Here is a 23,354-nt window from a genome sequence, read left to right on the forward strand (position 1 = left end):
TAGAAAGTGTATCAGTTGGTTACAAAAGGTTTTTGTGCATCTCTTCTACCGTCAACAAGTATAATTCATATTAACTCTAGTATCTTAACTCAAATGTTTATACATATTGCCATCATCATAGCTCCACTTTTATTTGACTATAATTGTTTAAACGTCCTTCATCATGAAATATAGCAAAATTTAGTACATAACCACATACTGTCATTTCATTTACTTATTTATAAAATCCTCCACTAACATTAAATCCTTATAGCCTATTCTAGCTAAACATCCATAATATTTAATAACAAAGTTTTCTAATCCTCCTTTCCAAATCACTGTTTGCAATTTACATCCAGTTTCCTTATATTATACCCATACACACACACATATATATTATTATCATTATCCTTTCTTTATTTGGCTATATCCTATATCATAACATTTCCCCCCTAATGATCAAAACTTAACTGTATCTAATTTAGTTCTTTTTTATTGTTATTTTTATTATTGACCTTTATATATAATCCAAAAGGATTTCTAGCCTTCCCTTCACTGGTATCATTCAATATTCATATCCAATTATTTCTTATCATAATACTACACATTGTATACAGTATTATCATTATCAATTTTTTATTTAAATATACCTATTATCACTAAGTTTCACTAGGTTTAGCTAGTAGTTTTAAATTATACTCTTCCATCTATCAACCTGTATCTTTACAATAACAAAACAATCTTATGTCCTCTGCCATTTATGGTATCAATCTTCTGAGCTTCTTCTTGGTCAGCTTTGTACGGACTACTCCTGGCAACTCCTTGCTTGTAAGATCTCTCATATAATCCTGATGCCCTCTTTCTGTTTCTTTATTCCGCTTGTCTTTAATTGTCAGCAGTGTTATCCATATTTTTGCTGATAAAGTTTCATAGTCCATAAATTCTTTACTTTTTTCTTCTTCTTCTATATCTTGCCCTTTGAAATAGATTTCCTCTCCATTTATTTCCTCTTTCAATATTCCATTCTTTGCATTTTCAAAAACAAACCAATTGCCATAAATATCAGCAAATTTAATCACTTTATATTCATTTTCCACTTCAATTCTTTGGATTTTAATCCCCTCATTTTGCATTTGGTGAACATCATCAAATTTTTCATCACATTTTTCTGTTAGCTGTTCCAAATATTCCAGCTTTTGTTCAATTCTCTCATTTGTATTTATTAGTTTTAGTAATTCTGAAAATATTGTCTGCAAGCTTACAATCTCTATATTTTCTTGACATTCTGCCATCTCAAACAAAAGTGCTCTCGCTTGGAAGATTTTTTAAAGTTAAAACGTGGATTCGCAAAAGCCATTTCCCCCCCTCTTCTCTGGTTGAAAACACGCTTCAAAGGGACATTTGGCTTACCCCTATCAGTCTGTAGCGAGCCATCAAAACAAACCATGAAGAAAGGGAAAAATTCTGCTTGAATACACAAAGCTCCAATCAACAAAACCTCCCAGCATGTAGCGCTTTTAAGATATTTCTTTTTTTATATCTATTTTGTATTTCAGATTAGAAAAAAGGTCCAGTGTTTAAATGAATTTTAAAAAAAATACTCACAGCGATGAAAGAGGAAAGCTTTAGTCTATAAATCACAGAGAGACACAGAAAAAAAGGGTAGAAAAAGAAGACTTGATCCGTCCATTTTAAAAAGCTTGTAAAGATTCCATCCATGAAGATAGCATATAAAGAAATGGGATAGCCACTGTCCAGAACCGTTACAGGTTTAATTTCGCTGCTTGATTCTTCTATTCATCAATTTAAATCAATTTTTAAGTTTTTATAGGCAGTCTCTCTTTTAAAACAATAAGAATTCCTCACCAGCTGGAAACACTTTCACTTTCCATTCCTTCCGTTTGGGGCCGCTAATCATCTTTGTTGCTCTTCTCTGCACTCTTTCTAGAGTCTCCACATCCTTTCTACATCGTGGCGACCAAAACTAAATGCAGTATTCCAAGTGTGGCCTTACCAAGGCATTATAAAGTGGTATTAACACTTCACGTGATCTTGATTCTCTCCCTCTGTTGATGCAGCCTAGAACTGTGTTGGCTTTTTGGGCAGCTGCTGCACACTGCTGGCTCATATTTAAATGGTTGTCCACTAGGACTCCAAGATCCCTTTCACAGTTACTACTGTTGAGCAAGGTACCACCTATACTGTACCTGTATAGTACAGGTATAGTAGTTGTTTTTGTTGCCTTAATGTAGAATCTTAAACGTGCTTGCTGGTTGGGGAATTCTGGGAGTTGAAGTTCACACATCTTAATCTTTCCAAGGTTGAGAAACACTGCTCTAAAGCATAATTGGCTAGGTAGAGTTTGGTAACCAATATGCTGCTGTAGGTCGTACAGGGACTCACCCCATGCTTGGTTGGCACCATCCCTGGTCTCTAAGTCTGGCCACAAAAGAGATTTCTTGCAGCAGTCTGACATCAGGCTGCCTAGAATATCATGGGTGCTCATAACTCATAATGATCAACTTCCCAAATAAGCACAAGAACTCAGAGGTCATCTGCTTTGAATATCAGATGCTTGAGTCAAACAAGGATTTCATTGTCTTCATATCTTGCATATGAGCACTGCAAAACTGTAGGCCCTTTCAGCTGAAAATCATGCTCTTTGTGAGAGTAGAATCCATTATCTCCAGTACTCTTCTATACCCTCGAAAACAATTTAGTTGAGGGGATAGGAGGGCAACCTATCACATTTTAAGGTGGCACCAAGCTGGCAGGAATTAGCCAAACCTCCAGAAGATAAGCTCAAGATCCAAACTTGAACACAGAGCACTATGATCAGACAAAATGGCATTCAGTGGGGAGAAAAGCAAGGTTCTATTGTACATTTAGGCAAGAAAAAACAAATAGCAATAGTACTAGCGATAGCACTTAGACGTATATACTGCTTCATAGTGCTTTTATAGCCCTCTCTAAGCGGTTCACAGTCAGCCTATTGCCCCCAACAATCTGGGTCCTCATTTTACCCACCTCAGAAGGATGTAAGGCTGTGTCAACCTTGAGCCTGGTGAGATCTGAACTGCTGAACTGCAGCTAGCAGTCAGCTGAAGTAGCCTGCAGTACTGCACTCTAACCACTGTGCCACCTCAGCTCAAATGCACAGGTATAGAATAGGTGATACCTGGCTCAATCGCAGTAACTGTGAGAAGGATTGAGGAGTCCGTGGACATAAACACTTACGTATGCAGCAGCTGCCAAAAAAGCCACCACAGTTCTAGGCTGCATCAACAGAGGGATAGAATCAAGATCACGTGAAGTGTTAATGCCACTTTATAATGCCTTGGTAAGGCCACACTTGGAATACTGCATTCAGTTTTGGTCGCCATGATGTAAAAAAGATGTGGAGACTCTAGAAAGAGTGCAGAGAAGAGCAACAAAGATGATTAGGGGACTGGAGACTAAAACATATGAAGAACGGTTGCAGGAACTGGGTATGTCTAGTTTAATGAAAAGCAGGACTAGGGGAAACATGATAGCAGTGTTCCAATATCTCAGGGATTGCCACAAAGAAGGGGGAGTCAAACTGTGTTGCACGTCTTCATAAAACCAAACCTAGTAAATGTACCTAGCTAACAGCCAACTGTTTTCACACCCAACATTAGGGTCAATTAAGTAACTAAAAGTCGGCCATGCGTCCTGCATTTCATTTCCCTTTGAGCTAACTGCACTTTCTCAATTGGTTCTGGTTTTACGTTCCTCTCCATGCCCCAGAGATTAAGGAATGTGTTTATCTTTAAAGTTACAAAGCGGGCACACACCCACTCACTCACACTTTCCAAGAGGTCAGTTGCAAGTCAGTGAATAATGAAAAGAAATGCCCAAACTCAGGATGGAGAAAAAAACAGAATAAGGTGATGAAATACTTTGATTCATGAAGTAATTCCCCTTGTGTGCAATGTTGTGACACCAGCATGAAAGTATGGAGATGACCTTGCAATATTTCAATACACAGTTCGTTGTTTTGTTGTCATTGTAGTTCCAAATGCTCTATATACTACAACAATGTTTCTCAACCTTGGCAGATAGCTCAATCAGGCTTTTGAGCGCATGTGCTAAAATAAGCCCTCCCCCGAAAATAAGCCCTCCCCCCCAAATATTGCCACACAGCGGCAGCCATGAGGTGACCACACTCACCGCCTCCGGCACCTCAAAAATAATAAGACCTCCCTGAAAATAAGGCCAAGCTCAGGGAAATACGGTAGAATAGAGTAGAGTAGAGTAGAGTAGGGTAGGGTAGGGTAGGGTAGGGTAGGGTAGGGTAGGGTAGAGTAGAATAGAATAGAATAGAATAGAATAGAATTCTTTATTGGTCAAATGTGATTGAATACCCAAGGAATTTTCCTCCAGTGCTTAAGCTCTCAGTGTACATAATCATCATAAAAATACATTCATCATAAATAATAAGACACATCACTTAGTGATAGTCATAGGTTACTAAAGAAGCAATCAACATAAATCATACTAGGATACTAAAATAAAACAATATAAAGTGTAGGGTACAAGCAACAAAGTTAGATAAGGAGATAAGTATTAGGAAAGATGAAAAGAATAATACTAATACAGCCTTACTAGATAGTTTGACAATGTTGTGGGAATTAGTTGTTTAGCAGAGTGATGGAAATTGTATCTAGTTGTTCTGACATGCAGTGCCCTAGAGCAGGGGTATAAAACTCAAGGCAGTGGGCCGAATCCAACCCATAGGGTGCTTTGATCTGGCCAATGGGGCTGCCCTGGAAACAGCGAAGAATAGCCTGCGGAGCCTCTGCCAGCAAAAATTTTGCTGGCAGAGGGCTGCAGCAGGATCCCCTCAGCCCTTCCTGGACCACCACAGTGCCATTTGGCCAGTTGCCAAATGCCCAAATCCGCCATCCTGGGCCCAACGTTTGGGAAGCCAGACTCTGCCTGTCACAAGACAGGACAAAGGGTGAATGATGGAGGAGTAGCACCTCCTTAAAAACCTTGGTCCCGCTGGCCCGGCACCTTTCCAGGGTTACAGGAGAAGACGGTCAATGGTTTTGAAGGTGGAAGAGGGCTCTATGCCTCAACAGCAGATATTACAAACCTCCCCTGCCTTGTGGCTATATCCACTACTGGAAAAGGCTTCAGGAGTCAACCTCGAGGCAAAATCCGGAGCCGGAGTCGCGGAAGCAGTTCGTGACTATGTACAACCATGTTCTGGTAACTCCTGTGACGCAACTGGAACCAATCATATCAGCTCTCCCATTTCATTGGACTATTTCAGTGATGTGGAGAGGGGGAGATCTGCTGCTGGGTAGCAGTCTATCCTCCCTATTAATCTGCCCAGGCCTCGTGCTCTGGAGAGGACACTCCAGCTTTGCATAGAGCACACCAGATGCTGTTTTAGGACGTTACCATACTCTTTTTTTGAGACTGAAGGATGCCAGTGCCAAATGTCCAAATTTTGATCACATGACCATGGGGATGCTGCAGTAGCCATCCGTGTGAAAATTGTTTCATAGGTCACTTTTCCCGGTGCCCTTGTAATTTCAAACGGTCGCTAAACAGATCATTGTAAGTTGAGGGCTACCTTTGTTCTACTGAATTCGCATTGTGTACTTGCCCAGTCAAGTAGGGACTGAGTGGCTGCCTAGGCACAACACAATAAGCTTTATTTAAATTTAATCTTCATTACTTTTTATATAGCTTAAGCTTGATAAGCAATTCTTTCCCGCTTGGTTATTTCGCAACTCAAAGCATTATGCAAGCGAAATAAAAATGGGGGGGGGGGGGGGGGATTAAATTTTTTCCCCACAAGTTAAGAGCATTCTACAAAGCTGGATTTCCATGTCACGTCATATCCTGCATCACAGATGTTGGTTCAGAATCCATGCAGCCATCTCTGTCATCTAGTGGTTCGTTTCATTTCATGCAAGCCACTTCCCCCATCCCCATTTTTTTATTTTATTTTTTATAAATGTATCAAATCAATGTGTGAGTAGTGTGGCACTTGTATCATAGATTCTAATACAAATAAAAGGAATAGAATAGATTATTACATTCAATCATATATTTCTAATAATAATACACATTTATCTTAGATTACAATCTATCATTGTTCAGTTGTTCCACATTATCTCTTGTTATTACTTTCATTTTATTGTATAAAAATGTGCACACTAATATTCTCCCTTCTCTTATTTCTATCACCTATTCTAGCTTTTAATCATATCCCCCTTTATTAAAAGACTTTTCCTTTCTTTCTTTTCTAACTTCTAATCACTTTTGATGAGTTTGAGTGCTTCCTGTACTGGAGAATTCTGGGAGTTAAAGTCCACACATCTTTTAGATGCCAAGATTGTGAAACACTGCCTTAAAGCTGTTCCTCCATACCTTTTCCAGGTGATCATCTCAGCAGAAGACACCTCCTGGAAGGAAGGTATATTGTAAAGCTTGACATAATCACACTTACCCTAATGCCATGATGGTGAACCTGCAGGCACATGAGCCATCGCCCCAGGTCAGCTCAACTGCACATGCGCACATGCTTCCCACCGGCCAGCTGGTTTTCGGCTAATCTACTGCACATACATGGGGGGCAGGGTACATGCGTGAGATGTGCATGCATGTGCGGGGGGCAGGGGGTCATGTGCATGCATGGGGGTCATGCATACATGCATGGGGGAAGAACACATGCATGGAAGTTGGGCACATGCATGAGGGGTACGCGGGGGGGCACACACACATTGTATTATCATTGCATTTTGGCAGGCGATGACAAAAAGGTTAGCCATCACTGCTCTAATGTCTATGGATTTATCAGCAAAATGTCTATGGAAATGTTCCGTCATCCGGGCGATATTTGTCCCAAAGGTGCTTTTTCAAGAGGCAACTGGACTTTTTTTTTTTTAAGTCGTTTCGCTTCCCATTCAAGAAGCTTCTTCATCTCTTACTGAATGGAAGGATTTGTACTCCTTGCAGACAGCTGACAGCAGATCATTTGTATTATTTTAGATAGTTGTTGTGGCCACATGGATGTTTATCTGTGTGGTCAGGGTTGTGTGAGTAGTGCGAAACAACCACTTCACAAATGCATGGCACAACAAACCCATCAGAAGAAGATTCAGCAGTCCATCTGCATTTAAAAAACAAAGGCCACTCTTCTGAAGACAGCAAAGTTTACATTTTGGACAGAGAAGGCCACTGGTTTAAAAGAGGGTTCAAAGAAGACATCTATGTCAAAATTGAACAGCCCTCTCTCAACAGAGTGGGAGGGATACGACGTCATCTATTTCCAGTCTACATCACAAGTCCTCTCAACAGTTCCAAGGAGGCTCCACACCCATTTGAACTACACAGATAAACCTCCAAGTGGCATCAAAGACTAGTTAAAAAATGCCAATGACCAGCTGTCTGCCATGAGCATAAATCCTTCCGTTCCACGCCATCCAGTCAGAACTGAAGAAACTTCTTGGATGAGAAGGAAAAGGTCTTCAAAGAAAAACCAGAAAGTCCGGTTGCTTCTTGAAAAAGCACCTTTGGGACAAGTGATAGTCACACCTATCCTGATGTCTTCTCGCTTCCCCTACAGACACTTGGCCAAACACAGGTCATCCAGGAATGTCTTTGTGCCCCACCTTTCTCCGTCTCTTCTGTATACAGGAAGGCAGGCACCTTGCAACGACAGGCCCCCGGTCTGTGCAACTTGACGGAGCTACATTTACATGGGTGCCTGGAGGGTACGGTGGAGGGAGGAAGAGATGTCACGAGAGATAAGAAGCCATTGGGGAAATCATGCAAAGTATGTAATTAGCTGATAAGCATTCCATTATCTGCCTCATTTGCCTTATGACGAGTGTGACCTTGTGGCTTCCACTAGATGCTTTAGATTTAAATTAGATTTTTTTTTTTAAAAAAAGATCATGTCTTTATTATTTTTCATAAATAACCCAAGGCAATAAACATACATGATATTCCTTCCTCCTCCCCCCACTTTTTTTTTACCAAAAACATCAACCTTGTGAGGTTGGTTGGGCTGCAGAATAACCTTTCATGCCTAAAGTGAGACTAGAACTCTCAGTCTCCTGGTGGTAGGCCGAAGGCCACCCAACCACCTTTCACACTGAAATTGGGACTAGGACTCTCAGCCTACTGTTGATAGGCCCAAAGTCACCCAGCCACTTTTCATGCCGAAAGTGGGACTAGAACTCCCAGTCTCCTGGTTGATTGGACCAAGATACAAGCTGGGTGGATATGACCTTGTAGATGACAACCCCCCCCCCCCCCATTCTGTCAAGGACCTAGGAGTACTCATCTCAGATGATTTAAATGCCAGTGCCCACTGTAACAACATTGCCAAAAAGGCACTAAGAGTTGTTAACCTAATCTTGCGTAGCTCCTTCTCCAGTAATATTGAACTGCAAACTAGGGCATACGAAACTTTTGCTAGATCAATTCTTGAATACAGCTCATCTGTCTGGAACCCGCACTGCATATCAGACATTAATACAATTAAGCAAATCCAGAGATATTTCACAAGAAGAGTCCTCCACTCCTCTGCTCGCAACAGAATACCTTATGCCACCATGCTTGAAACTTTGGGCTTAGACAACATAGAACTTCACTGTCTTCGATCCGACCTAAGCATAGTACATAAAATTATCTGCTACAATGTCCTACCTGTCAATGAATAGTTAAGCATCAACCCCAACAACACACGAGCTCACAATAAATACAAACTTATGGAAAATCACTACAAAGTCGATTGCAGAAAATGCGACTTCAGTAACAGAGTGGTCAATGCTTGGAATGCACTACCTGACTCCCTTGTTATATCCTCAAACCCCCAAAACTTTAACCTTAGACTGTCTACTGCCAACCTCACCCCATTCCTAAGAGGTCTTTAAGGGGCGTGCATAAGTGCACCAGTGTGCCTACCACCCCTGTCCTAATATTCCCTTGTATTCATATTCATTTCGTGTATTCATAATCATGTTTATACTTATATCTGTCCTCTAATTCATGCTTGATGAAATAAATAAATAAATTAAAATAAATATTTACAATCTTCGTGATTTTTTTTTCCCCTGCCTGCCTTTTGCTGCCCTCTAGTGCCTCTCAGGCAACCTCTATAATTAGAAGAAAGAAATGATCGCTGCGGTTACACCACAAAAGTGACTCTCTCATCAAAGGTATATCTGCATTTTTCATCTTGCTTAAAAGCTATCGCAAAAGCCAGCATCCATTTGTGGCCATCGTGAATGGGCTTTGTTAAAATCTCTGCAGTAGATTCACACGTTTGATTGGAAATCATAATATCCCCTCTCCCCCCCCCCGGTAAAAATAATTAACAGAATAACAGGGTTGGAAGGGGCCTTGGAGGTCTTCTAGTCCAACCCCCTTTTCAGGCAGGAGACCCCCCATATCATACCAGACAAATGGTTCTCCAACATGTTCTTAAAAACCTCCCGGGTTGGAGCATCCACAACTTCTGGGGGGCAAATGGCTCCATAGACCAGGGGTCCCAAAACCTGTGGGCCACAAGGGCCGTAAGGGGTTTGCAACTTGGCTGTAGAAGTGGCCAGTATGGGTGCAGGCTCATCCTCACTTGCGCATGTAGCAGGAGAGCATGTGTGCTCTGTTTGTGTGAGCGTCAGGAGCACATGCAAGCTGTTTGCACAAATGGAACTATGGAGCTGTGTACGCTTGGTGGCTGCTTACACAAATCCCCCACCCCCCACAGTCTACAAAGCCAGAAACATTGGGGAACTCTGCCAAAGATTAATTGTTCTAACTGTCATGAAATTTCTCCTTAGTTCTAGATTGCTTCTCTCCTTGGTTAGTTTCCACCCACTGCTTCTTGTCCTGCCCTCAGGTGCTTTGGAGAATATGCTTGGCTCCCTTTTCTTTGAGATAGCCCCTCAAATAACTGCTATCACTGCTACCTAACACTGCTACTCCTGGTCCTTCTTTTCACTAGACTAGCCATCACCACTTCCTCCTACTGCTCTTCAAATGTCTTAGTCTCCAGCCATCTAAAGCTTTGTTTTCAGCTTTTCCTTTTAGCAAGAGTGGTACCTCCAGAAATAAAGTTGAGTCCTGTTGACTAATAGAATAGAATAGGATAGCAGAGTTGGAAGGGACCTTGGGGGTCTTCTAGTCCAACCCCTGCTTAGGCAGGAAACCCAACACCATTTCAGACAAATGATTATCCAACATCTTTAAAACTTCCAGTGTTGGAGCATTCACAATTTCTGGAGGCAAGTTGTTCCACTGATTAATTGTTCTAACTGTCAGGAAACTTGTCCTTAGTTCTAGGTTGCTTCTCTCCTTGATGAGTTTCCATTCCATGAGTTGCTTCTTGTCATACCCTCAGGTGCCTTGGAGAATACCCTGTCTTCCTCTTCTTTGTGGCTGCCTCTGAGATACTGGAACACTGCTATCATGTCTCCCCTAGTCCTTCTTTCTATTAAACTAGATATACCTAGTTCCTGCAACCGTTCTTCATATGTTTTAGTCTCCAGTCCCCTAATCGTCTTTGTTGCTCTTCTCTGCACTCTTTCTAGAGTCTCCACATCTTTTCTACATCTGGCAACCCAAACTGGATGCAGTATTCCAACTGTGGTCTTACCAAGTCATTATAAACTGGGACTCACAAAGAGTACTAAAGTGGTATAAACTGATAAAAGTTTTCATAATTTCTATCTGGGGCTGTGAATACTTTTGAGCCTGTATGCACTTTTAGCAGACCTGAATGCTGATAGAATCGGGCAGAAAATAGACATTTCTATCTTTTTAAAGGACTGACCTCACAGTGCTGTTTGTTGTGGAGAAAATAGGAAGGGAAAGAAGTGTTGGATACGTTCGCCCCCTTGCGTTATTTGTAAAAAAAAAATAAAGGTAGGATACAAATAGCATAAAAATAAATCCTCTGAAGTTCACTTGTTTGCAAAGTCAGCATCCAAGTGGATTATAAATACAGCTCATTATCGCCCACTAAATACATAATACATGACATTACTAACTTTAAAATTCACAATGATTCACAATTCACTGTGTGTGTGTGTGTGTGAGAGAGAGAGAGAGAGAGAGAGAAAAAGAGAAAGAGAAGGAGGAAGGGAGTTGGGAGGGAGAGAGAGAGAGAAGGAGGAAAGTAGTTGGGAGGGAGAGAGGGAGGGAGGGAGAGAGACAGAAGGAGGGAGAAAGGGGAGGAGGAAGGGAGTTGGGAGGAAGGGAGAGAGAGAGGGAGAGAGAGAGAAGGAGGGAGTTGGGAGGGGGAGAGAGAGAGAAGGAGGAAGGGAGTTGGGAGGGATGGAGGGAGAGAGAGAGAAGCAGTTTGTGCTTACAAAGACTATATTACTAGTTCAGTTTTAAATAAGTGTGCAACCACTGAGATTTTTTTGTAGACTTTTCTTTAACACTTGAATTTTTATTTTTTTTAAAAAAATCTTTTTTTAATTTAAAAAGAATGCTTTTGCAACCTTTTGACTTAATAGAAATTTAGTTTTGTGACTTGGAAAATATAAACCAAAGTGTCAGCAGTTCAATTAGATAGGATTGAAGACCCAGATTGTTGGGGGCGATATGCCAACTCTGCAAACCGCTTAGGGCTGTAAAGCACTGTGAAGTGATATATAAGTCTAAGCGCTATTGCTATTGCTATATAAATCCATGTAGGACCAAATATGCTGAGATGGGATTTGAAACCTCAGATTAACTTGATTGGATTTGAAACCTCAGATTAACAGAGTAGGAAGGGACCTTATAGGTCATCTAGTCCAACTCCCCCATCCAAGCAGGAGACCTTACACCACTTCTGACAGATGGCACTCCAATCTCTTCTTGAAAGCCTCCAGTGATCCCACAACCTCTGAAGGCAACATCTGTTTCACTGGTTGATTGTTCTCACTGTTAAAAGCTTCTCCTTATTTGTAGGTTAAATCTCTCCTTGTTCAGTTTCCATCCATTATTCCTCCTCTGTGCCTTGGAAAACAGGCTGACCCCCTCCTCTCTGTGACTGTCCCTCAAATATTGAAACACCGCTACCATGTCTCCCCTGGTCCTTCTCTTCACTAGACTAGCCATGCCCAGTTCCTGTAAAAGTTCTTCATATGTTTTAGTCTCCAGTCCCCTAATCATCCTTTTTCTAGAGCCTCAACATCCTTTTTAAGGTGTGCTGACCAAAACTGTATGCAGTATTCTAAGTGTCACCTCTTTCCAGTACCTTTAACCAGAATCCAACTGTATCTCAAGAGATCCAAGAAATGTCCTTATCAGACTATTTTTTTTTAAAAAGTTGCTAGTTGTTCTTTGAACCAAAAATAGAGGAAGTTGATGCTTGTGGACATTCCCAATCCTCAAGAATGAGGGCTAATGCCACAGATGGGATCATACCAGGGGTGGGTTCACTGCCAGTTCACTCAGGGCTGTGCTGCGCATGCATGCACTAGATGCGCTCTATGCATGCATGCGCACTACTGAGAAAAATGCTTCTGCGCATGTGCAGAAACAAAAAAACCAAGATGGCGATGCCTACGCCACGGCTGATAGAACCGGTTTGGGAGCGTGGCAGGTCGAGTTACTATCTACTCAGCCGAACCGGTAGGAACCCACTTCTGGAGCATACAGCGAATAGAGTGAAGAGGCCAGATTTTTCAAAACAAAAAAGAAGAGGCTGGAACCGAGGAAAGAATTCACAGAATTGTGATTTCATTTAATCAGGCTGAAATTCAATTGTCAACATTGATTTGAAAAAAAAAAAGATTTTTGCTCCTTGATCATTGTCATTGTCAGTCATGCCCAACCCTTGGTCACTGAATGGACTGACAGTTTCCATGCCCCTCTGCCTCACACAGCCTCCTTTAGCTCCCCCATGGGTATCCCGGTGTCGTCCTTTATAGTGTCCAGCCAATGGGTATTAGGGTGACTCCTAATTGTTTTTCTGTTGGTCACTCCTATCGTGAGTGAATGCTTGACTTGAGTCAGCTCGCATGATATGGCCAAAGTATGATAGAGGGTTTTTTGACGATCTTGGCTTTGATTGATATTTTTGGTGAGGTTCGATTGAGGATTTTTGTGTGATTTTTGCCGTTCATGGGATGCGTAATAAGCCTTCACAATTCAAAGGCCTTCACCCTTCCTATCTGCCTTTTAGTGCCTTGATCTTCGTCATTGTTTATGATTGATGTTCCTGAGTTAGCTGTGGACTTTGGTTCACTCTGATTCTGTCCTGGCTTTGATCTTTTGATCTTCACCTTCAGATAGTTATATGCAACTGAGTGGCCTTTCTGCCACTTGCTTGCAAACTTTCAGCAGGTTATGTTGTAGCATCATGGGTAGGTCACAACTTTTCCAATGCCTTTGGTAATGAAATATCGTCGTCATCTGCTTTGAACTTTAATTTTGCCCAACAACTTCAGCATGGCTTGCTTGATCTCCTTGTTCCTCAACGTGTAGATCATGGGGTTCATCAAGGGGAAGACCACTGTATGGAAAACAGCCACCACCTTATCAAAGATGAATTCCTGAAAGGGATGGCAGTAGAGATAGATGGCTGGGCCAAACATGATGAAGATGACCATGATGTGGGTGATACATGTCGAGAAAGCTTTACTCTTTCCTTTGTCAGAATTCGCTCTCACTTTGATCAGAAGGACTCCATAGGAAACGAGAAGAAGGATAAAACACATCAAGGTGGCCAAGCCACTGTTGAAGAACATGATGTATTCTAGGACATTGGTGTCAGTACAAGCCAACTTGATGATCTGAGTGACATCACAGAAGAAATTATTCAGTTCATTGGGTCCACAGAATGGCAGGGGGAGAATAAGAATTACCTGGATGATAGAATGCATGAATCCTATAGACCAGGATATCAGGACCAAAATGTAGCACACCGCTTTGCTGTAGCGCAAAGGGTGGCAAATGGCCACATAGCGATCAATGGCCATGCCAACGAGAAGAATAACCTCGGAGCCTCCTAACCAATGAAGAAAGAAGATCTGGAGGACGCAGCCCTTAAAGGAGATAGTCTTATGGCTGGAGAAGAAGTCAGACAGCATCTTGGGAGGAGTGATGGAGCAGTAGCAGAGGTCCAGAAAAGCCAGGTTGGCTGAGAAAAAGTACACGGGAGAGTTCAGCTGAGGTTCTTTCTGGATGGTCAGGATGATGAGAAGGTTTCCTGGCAGGATCAGAGAATAAAAGATGAGGAAGAGGAGAAAGAGGACAAGTTGGATTTCTCTGGTCTGGGAGAGGCCCAGCAGGACAAAGTCTTCCACTATGGATTGATTTCTTTGGAGCATCTTGTAAGTGCCAGTTTCTATAGGTGATGCACAGAATGGACAAGAAAAAGAATGATTGCAGATTTCTTTGTTCTGTTATAATACCTGTTCATCGAGCAGATCATAAGGGAAGAGCCAGAGAGCCAGAAAGACAGGGCTTATGTGGCACATAAGGTATAGTGTGCGGGAGTCATGTTGCATTAACTCGCGAGAGCCAACTGTTAAATTTTTTTGGAATTTTGCAAGCCAATTGAGAGCATAGCTGAGCTGCTGTGCTGATCACCTGTTCCCCAAATGCATGGTGTAGGGTAGCAACAATGGAAATGGCAGAGCTGATCCTTAAACATTTAGCAGAACAAAAGTGCACACACCCTGCCCCCCCAAGTGAATCACGGGTTTTCTCCTCCACCTCTTCCCACATTGTCAAAAAATTGTGCAACAGCTGTCCTGGTGAAGTAGTAGACAATTTTAGTCCAGGTAGAACCTGTTGCCTTTGCAAGGTGAACTACCATCATCATTTTGATGACTGCAAATGAAATGAAATGATCATGGAATTAATTGCCTTTTGACATTCTTGATTGGAACCTCCGAGAGAAGATTATGAGAAGATTCAAATTTAGTATAACTTAGATTTTATGACCAGTCCTTAACGGAACAAGAAAGACCCAATAGCCACATTTAACTATGTTTTTTTAAATGAAAAGTTTTTTTTGTTCTCTATATACAATTATAGGTATACATCCACATAGTTATTATTCTTTTTTACATTCATCATTCTTATACATTTGTCATTCCATTTACTGGATTATAGTATACCATTTGGGTTACTTTGTTTACCATCCCTTGCCTGTTTTGATACCACCTTCTTTTCCCTTTATTTTCTCTCTCCCTCCTTTCTCTACTTCCTTCCTCCTCTCCTTTCCCTTCCTTCTTTCCTTACTTCTCCTCTACTCCTCTCTTCCCCTTCCTACCCTCTCTCCTTCTCTCCTTCTCTTTTCCATCTTCCACTCCATACATCTATCTTCCTTCCTTCCTCTTCCTGTCATCTCCTTTCCTCCCCTCTTCCTTTCTTTTTCTGATGTTGTAGGTGTCTCTTTCAAATCTCAGTTTATGTTTCCTTGGGATGGTATTTCCACAAACCCAAATATAATTTGGTATCATTTCTTATATAAGCCACATTTAACTAGGTTGATATGTTAACTAACCTCTCGCTCATGTAACAACAGGGAGTAGAGTTGGGATCTGTTCCATTATAGTGACTTTCATCTTGGGGCTGTGGATCATCTCTTCTTCATTATGAAGGACTTTTAATTTGCATTTTGGTTCACAGCTTTCCATTTCTAGGGCCTATAGATAAGCAAACCCTCTTTTCAAAATGTTCTCTATCATATCTCTTGTTTTGATCTTCTCTATAGCAGTTAACATTTCTTACAGCAGATACTGTAAAAATCTAAATGTGTCCAAAAAGAGATTTTCCCCACCCATTTCAAAAGCTGTGCTGGTGGAGATTGATGGGAGGAAAACCTTTGGAAGCCACAATGGTCTTTCAGAGGCAGAGAAAGGACTCTACAATTATGGTTATCCTGTGCAAGAAACTCCATGGATAAGTAATTACCTGCCATGCAATAGCTTCCTGAGGAAAAAAAATATTTAAATAATTTCTGCCTTCTTTTCCTCTATTAAGACACCAAGCACCCAATTATTTGCAGAAAATTAGTGAATGCCAAGAATAATCATCTCTACCTGACAATTTAGGCAAGTTCCCTAAAACGGCAGAAGACATTATATTTAACAATAAACATAATGGTTAGATTAAAAGCACCCAAAGCCACTAGCCGAATATAATGTGGGTATTTATAATAAGTAAAAGACATGTGTAAATGGAGGATTCACATTAAGTTGAGTTGCAGCAAATGTTAAGCAGTATATGGATTTACCTACGATAGCAAGACAGCTTCAAATGCTTCATGGGGATTTCGTAATTTACCTCAGACGTCTTTAAGCGGGGAGAAAAAAAGAAAAGATTTGAGGGACAAAAGAGTTATAAAATCAAGCTTACCAGGAAAGACATTCTTTTTCAGTGCCTCAGCTAAGATTTGTGGCTTCCAAGAAGACTGCAGATGTTTATTGAGATGGAAAAATAAGAAAGGAAAGGAGAGAGAGAATAGAAGAATGTTTTTTTTTAAAAAAGACCCATATTGCCCTTTTGACTGCATTTGATGGTTCCATGTCATGCTAAGTCACTTCTGATCCCATAAGATATACATTCAGGGGTGCCTCTGGGGTCAAGTTTACTACAACACTCAGGAGGCCTGTTAAAAAGTTAGTGAGTCAAAATTACAAATCATAGCAGCACACCCAGGAAAGTGACTTGAAGAAGAATTTACAGTGGACTCAACCAATGGAATGGAGGAAAAATGATTTTCCCAGTTGCAATCTATGGCTGTGAAAGTAGGACCATAAGAAAGGCTGAGCGCCAAAGAATTGAGGCCTTTGAACTATGGAGCTGGAGAAGACTCCTGCGAGTCCCTTGGGACTGCAAGGTGATCAAACCGGTGAGTCCTATAGGAGATCAACCCTGACTGCTCTTTAGAAGGCCAGATCCTGAAGAGGAAACTCAAATACTTTGGCCACCTAATGAGAAGAAAGGACTTACTGGAGAAGAGCCCAGTGCTGGGAAAGATTGACGGCAAAAGAAGAAAGGGACAATAAAGAATGAGGTGGATAGAAGGAGTCACCGAAGCAGTAGGTGTGAGCTTAAATGGTCACCAGGGATGGAAGAGGACAAGGAGGCCATGAGGAATGTTGTCCATGGGGTCGTGATGGGTCAGACATGACTTTGCAACTAACAATAAGTATGTGGAATATGGCTTTGATTGCTGACTTGAGTCACCTCTGGTGGGCCATGAAACTCAAGGCCATGGTAGAGTTCTCCATTTGAATTCTAGGTTTTAACAATTTCAACAAGTAAATATTTCTTTCTTTGGCTGACATAATATTAAAACAAAGAACCTGCCATTTAATTAAGCACAAGTCAGTCCATAACTGAGTGGGTTATCCTCCTTTTCAGATAGAATTAGGCTGGCTCTTAGTATCTTCTAGGGTGTTAACTATTCCTACCAACTTAGTATCATCCGCAAATTTGGTGAATTCTCCTTCTATTCCCTCATCTAAGTCATTTATGAAGATATTGAAGAGTACTGGACATAAATTGGATTCTTGTGGTATCCCACTGCTTACTTCCCTCCATGTAGACTTAGACCCATTGAAAGGACTATTGGTTGAGTACGGTTTGTCAGCCAGTTATGAATCCATCTGGTGGTGATGCTATCTATCCCACTTTTTCATAGCTTACCAAGAAGTAGGTTGTGGTCTACTTTGTCGAATGCCTTGCTGAAGTCTAAGTATATTATGTCTACAGTATTTTGCTGGTCTTCTAATTTAGTCACTGTGCTGAAGAATGAAATAAGATTGGCTCTGTTTTTCCTCTCCTCATGACCTGCAGCAGAGCCTCAGTGAAGCCTTCCTCCTCCTCTTCCTCCTCCTCAGTTGGCCTGCCATTTTGCTGGGGAAAAGGAGCAGTGGACTTCAATAAAACATGTACCCCTACTCCCATCCTGGCATATTCCCAAGGGCCCATTCTCTCCAGAGAAAAATAAGGTTAACCTGTCAACTATTGGTATCCTCCAGCTAGCCCTACTTCAACATAAATTGGTTTTTGAGTCCATGACATTCTGTCTTCCATGGAGCGAACCTGGGTGTATTCCTCCAACTTTACACTGCAGTATCCCAGACTGGAATAGAATTTTGACCACATTTCCTTGCCAAATTAGACAAGTAACACCAGCATACTAGTGATATCTGACTGCATGTGGGTGGGTGTCCTCTTCCACAAGTTTCACATACATGTGAAATTGTAGAGGATGCTTGGTCCATGTGGAACTAACTTCCACCTGAACCTCATCTCTCCCTCTACCAGCAAAATACAACTGGCCCTGGAGGACAGAGGTGACACTGCACTACCCACTCAACACCTTCAGAGATGCTGTAGAAGGACATCATGATTGAAGGTATTGAAGGCTGGTGAGAAATCAAAAAGGACTAGGAAGCCCATCCTTCCTCATTGTGATCTTACCTCACATTATCCCAAAGAGCAATCAGTGTTATCTTAGTACTGCCAATCTGTCTGAATCAAGACTGAAAAGGGTCCCAATCATTTCTTTTGTCCATGATTCTCCACAACTATGGTCCTTCTACTTCCTCAATAACTTTTCTGGTCAAAGGCAAGTTTGAGACATATCGCTAGCTCTCCAAACCAAGCAAGTCAAATGATGATTGATTGAGCAGAGGCTACTTTCTCAATTAAGGTTAGCACCACCATCTTCTCTGTCAAGGATTCATTCATCACCACCACCATTCACCACCAGCCTCCTGCAAATCTTTGGTGACTTTCATCAGAATTGAGGTGGGGGAAGATATTTGCACTTTCTGCTTTCCAAAACCCTTCAGCAGGTTCTGGAGAATCCATAGGGGAAATTTTGAGTAGTTATATAATCATTGTAAATTGTAAATAAGGACCTGGCTGGCCCCAGAGTGGGGAGGGAATGGAGATTTTGCAGTATCCTTCCCCCAGGAGTGGGGAGGGAATGAGGATTTTGTAGTATCCTTCCCCTGCCATGCATACAAAGCCACGCCCACAGAACCGGTAGTAAAAAAAAATTGAATTTCACCTGCCTTTTGTGCTGCCTTCAGCACAATCTGCATATTTAACAGGGTAGACCAGGAGAAAATGTCTGCCCTTCTAGGGTGCAGAAGTATGAGTAATGGGAGTTTGCAGACCTGTATGTGTAGGGATGAGAGGTTATGATATCCATTGGCTTTGGCACCAATGAATAAATAGATTGAGATTGTGAAGCCAGTATAGTCTCAAATTGGCTAGGAAAGATTATAATCTAAACTACTTTGCAGGAAGTTCTGATGATCATTGATGTTGAATGGAGGAGATTCCATACTCTCTAACAATTCTGAAAGTAAGGGCAGCTCATGAATAATCTCAGCCCTAACACGGATAGGAAGAACTGAGAGATAGGACATATTTGCACAAGACAAACTTTTCAATACAGGTAATCCTCAATTTACGGCCCCAATTGGGGCCAGAATTTTCACTGCCAGTTGATCAGTGAGTCATAGCCGTGGCAAGGGGGCGTTCCATCAGGTCTGCCTGATGCGCCAATTGCGCCCCTTATTGGACCAGGATGCCCTACGCACAGTCACCCATGCGCTAGTGACGTCTCGCCTGGACTACTGCAATGCTCTCTACATGGGGCTTCCCTTGAGATGCACTCAGAGACTACAGTTGGTCCAGAACGCGGCCGCGCGGGTGATTATGGGGAGGACTAGATACTCCCCTGTAACACCTCTCCTGCGCGAGCTGCACTGGCTTCCTGTGGTCTACCGAGTGCGTTTCAAGGTTTTGATTATGATCTTTAAAGCGCTTCATGGCACAGGGCCTAGTTACATGCAGGATCACATCCTGCCCCACACATCCCTACGACCAATTCGCTCACACAGAGAGGGACTTCTCCGGGTGCCATCCGCCAAACAGTGTCGGGGGGCGACACCCAGGAGCAGAGCCTTCTCTGTGATGGGCCCAGCCCTGTGGAATGACCTCCCCCGTGACATCAGGATTACTTCCGATCTCCGCTCCTTCCGTGTACAGCTGAAGACCCACCTCTTTCAATTATCTGGCCTGGCTCAACCGTAATTTTTCTCACTCCTCCTGACTGTCTTTTTAAATTTTAAATTTTAATTGTACATTGGGTTTTTTTACAATTGGGGTATTTTAATGGTGATTTTTAACTGTCTAAATGTTGTAATTTGTTACCTCCTCCGTGCATGTGTGTCTTTGTATATATGTATGTTTATGTGTTTGTACACATGTTTTATGTTCTATATGCCCCATTGTACGCCGCCCCGAGTCCTGCCTGGAAAGGGAGCGGCTAATAAATTCAAATTTATTTATTTATATTTATTTATAGATGATTTGATGATCTTTTTGCCACAAATAACTGCAGTTGTTAAATGAATCATGCAGTCATGAAGCAAATCTGGCTTCTCTCATTGACTCTGCTCATCGGAAGCCGACTGGAAAGGTCGCAAATAGCAATCACATGACCCTGAAATGATGCAACCGTCATACATGTGCTGTTGCCAAGCACCTTCACATTTTGATCACGTGACCATGCAGATGCTGGGACAGTTGCAAGTGCAATAACCAGTTATAACCACCTTTTTTCAGTTGCATTGTAACTACAATGAGTGATTGTAAATCAAGGACCAAGTAACATGTTTATCTAGAGCAGCGATGGTGAACCTTTTTTGGCTCGCGTGCCACAAGTGGGGGGAGCGCAGGGGGGTTGTGTGCGGGCGTGCCGCACCCATAATGCAATGCGTGACACCCCCAGTGCGCATGCGCACACAACGAGCGACCCCCCCATTTTTACATGCTTTTTTTGCCCTCCCTGGGCTCCAGAGGCTTTATAGGAGCCTGGGGAAGGCGAAAAGAGCCTCCCCTGCCCCCCCGGAGGCCCTCTGGAGGCTTCAGGGACCGTCCAGAGGCTTCCTTGAAGCCCTCGGAGCGCTCAAAAGGATCCTCCGAGCAAACCGGAAGTGACTTCCGGGTTGCTCGGAGGGTCGTTTTAAGCGCTCCGAAGGTGTCAGGAAAGACTCTGGATGGTCCCTGAAGCCACCGGAGGCCCTCTGGGAGGGTGGGGGAGGCTCTTTTCGCCCTCCCCAGGCTCCCATAAAGCCTCTGGACCCTGGGGAAGGCAAAAAATGGCTTTTCAAAAGGTGAACTCAGCTGGCCAGCACGCGCATGCGTACTGGCCAGCTGACAGGGCAGTGCCTCGTGTGCCCTGACAAATGGCTCCGCGTGCCACCTGTGGCACGCGTGCCATAGGTTCGCCATCACTGATCTAGAGTCTGCTATAGCTTTTCCAAACCGGGCCACGTTTGGGTCAGTGGAAGAACAGAAATGATTAAATTTTGCTTGCCATCTCTGCAGTCTTTGCTCTTATGTTCTTAGGGAGGATGCCCGTTGCTGCTGCTTCCTCCTTTTTTTCTTTTTGATTTATAGAGTACAAAAAGAAAGTTTGATTTATGGGACGCAAGAATCCCAAGTAAAAGCTGGCTTCTTTGGGGAGTTTGGCCAATCAAGAAAACATCTCCATCTCTGCCAGCAAAGCTGAACGTTATCTGGCATTTTCATAATCATGCTGCAATTGATTAATAATAATAATAATACATTTTTATTTGTTAGCCGCACCCTCTCCCGAAGGACTCGGGGCGGCGTACAATAAAAACACATAAAATATACAAATGAACAATACATATACAGATAAAAATAAACACATACACGTACATACACATAAACATATACATATACATGGAGGAGGTATCAAATATATAAAATAGAATTTAAAATTGACAATTTAAAACACCTTCAATTAAATTACAAGATTTAAAAAACCCGTCAGGAGCGATAAGGTAAAACTATGGTTGAGCCAGGCCAGCTAATTGGAAGAGGTGGGTCTTGAGCTTTGCACGGAAGGAGCGGAGGTCAGAGGTAGTCCTGATATCAGGGGGGAGGTCATTCCACAGGGCTGGGCCCGTCACAGAGAAGGCTCTGCTCCTAGGCGTCGCCCCCCGACACTGTTTGGTAGACGGCACCTGGAGAAGTCCCTCTCTGTGCCAGCGAATTGGTCGTAGGGATGTATGGGGCAGGATGCGATCCCGCAGGTAGCTAGGTCCTGTGCCATGATTGATAAAGGCATAGACTAATGTCCTCCAACAATATCGCTGTAGATATAGAAATATATGTACATATATAGTTCGATGATTCAAATCCCTAGTGCTGCGTGATGGAGTGAGCTCCCGTTACTTGTCCCAGCTTCTGCCAAACTAACAGTTCAAAAGCATGTAAAAATGCAAATAGAAAAATAGGAACCACCTTTGGTGGGAAAGTAATAGTGTTCTGTGCGCCTTCGGCGTTGAATCCTAATGGCACATGACCACGGAGAAGTCTTTGGATAGCGCTGGCTCTTCGGCTTTGAAACAGAGACGAGAACTGCCCTCTAGAGTCGGGAACGACTAGCATATATGTTTGAGGGGAACCTTTACCTTTTAAGGCCATACCTGCCTTAATTTTATCTGGGCCCAAAAGCTAAACAGGGTCAAGCCTAGTTCAAGATTGGATGAGAGATGGTCTGAGAACCCCAATGCTATCTGCTAGATCAGAGGTCTCCAAACTTGGCAACTTTAAGATTTGTGGGCTTCAACTCCATATTGGCTGGGGAATTCTGGTGTGGAAATCCACAAGTCTTAAAGTTTGGAGACACTTGTGTTAGATTGATGAGACCAAAAACCTAGAAGACCCTAGAAGAAACTTGTGGCACCACTTCCATCACATTGGCAAGAAAACGACATGGGAACAGTTTTCAAAGATCAAGCTCAATTCAAAGTAATATCAGTCTTTGGCTGATATCAAGAAGCTAAGCAGGAATTGGGGGGTTATGAGGAATTTCCAGGGCTGTAGGCTAGACTGGGCACATGTCTCTTCTTGTCCTCATAACTTACTATGAAGGCAAGAGACACAATACTTGGCCAAAAGTGCTTCTCCGAGACATCTTAAGACAGGACAAGAAATAATGGGTGGAAGATCATTAAATAGAGATCCAGCCAAGAAATAAGGAGAAATTGCCTGATAGTGAGAACAATTAATAGGTAGAATGGCTTACCTCTGGGTGCTTCATCACTAGAAGTTTTCAAGAAGACACTGGACAGCCATTGCTCAGAATGATGTAGGGTCTCCTGCTTAAACAGGTGGTTGGACTAGAAGACCTCCAAGCCTCCTCCCAATCCTATTATTCTATGTCCTATTTTTTAAAGATAGGACTTAAAGCGAGAACTTTGTTCCATTGCTGATTAATGTAATGTATTTATGTCCCTAATTTAGATTTATAGTGGTTCCTATTGTTTTGACCATTTATTTCAAATCAACCCTTTAATTCAACAATCCATAGA

The 23,354-nt window shown here is 42.3% G+C and overlaps 1 protein-coding gene across 1 annotated transcript; it reads right to left on the reverse strand.

The window, feature by feature from the left end:
* Positions 1–13,373: 13,373 nt before the first annotated feature.
* On the reverse strand, positions 13,374–14,294 carry LOC309401298 (olfactory receptor 4N2-like; the record flags this gene model as incomplete). The annotated part of the gene is made up of 1 exon (XM_081970366.1): positions 13,374–14,294. The coding sequence occupies one exon, from the start codon at positions 14,292–14,294 to the stop codon at positions 13,374–13,376; it is 921 nt and encodes a 306-aa protein (XP_081826492.1).
* Positions 14,295–23,354: the final 9,060 nt, after the last annotated feature.

The sequence above is a fragment of the Natrix helvetica genome (assembly GCF_964273705.1).
Source record: "Natrix helvetica genome assembly, chromosome: Z".
Lineage (NCBI taxonomy): Eukaryota > Metazoa > Chordata > Lepidosauria > Squamata > Natricidae > Natrix > Natrix helvetica.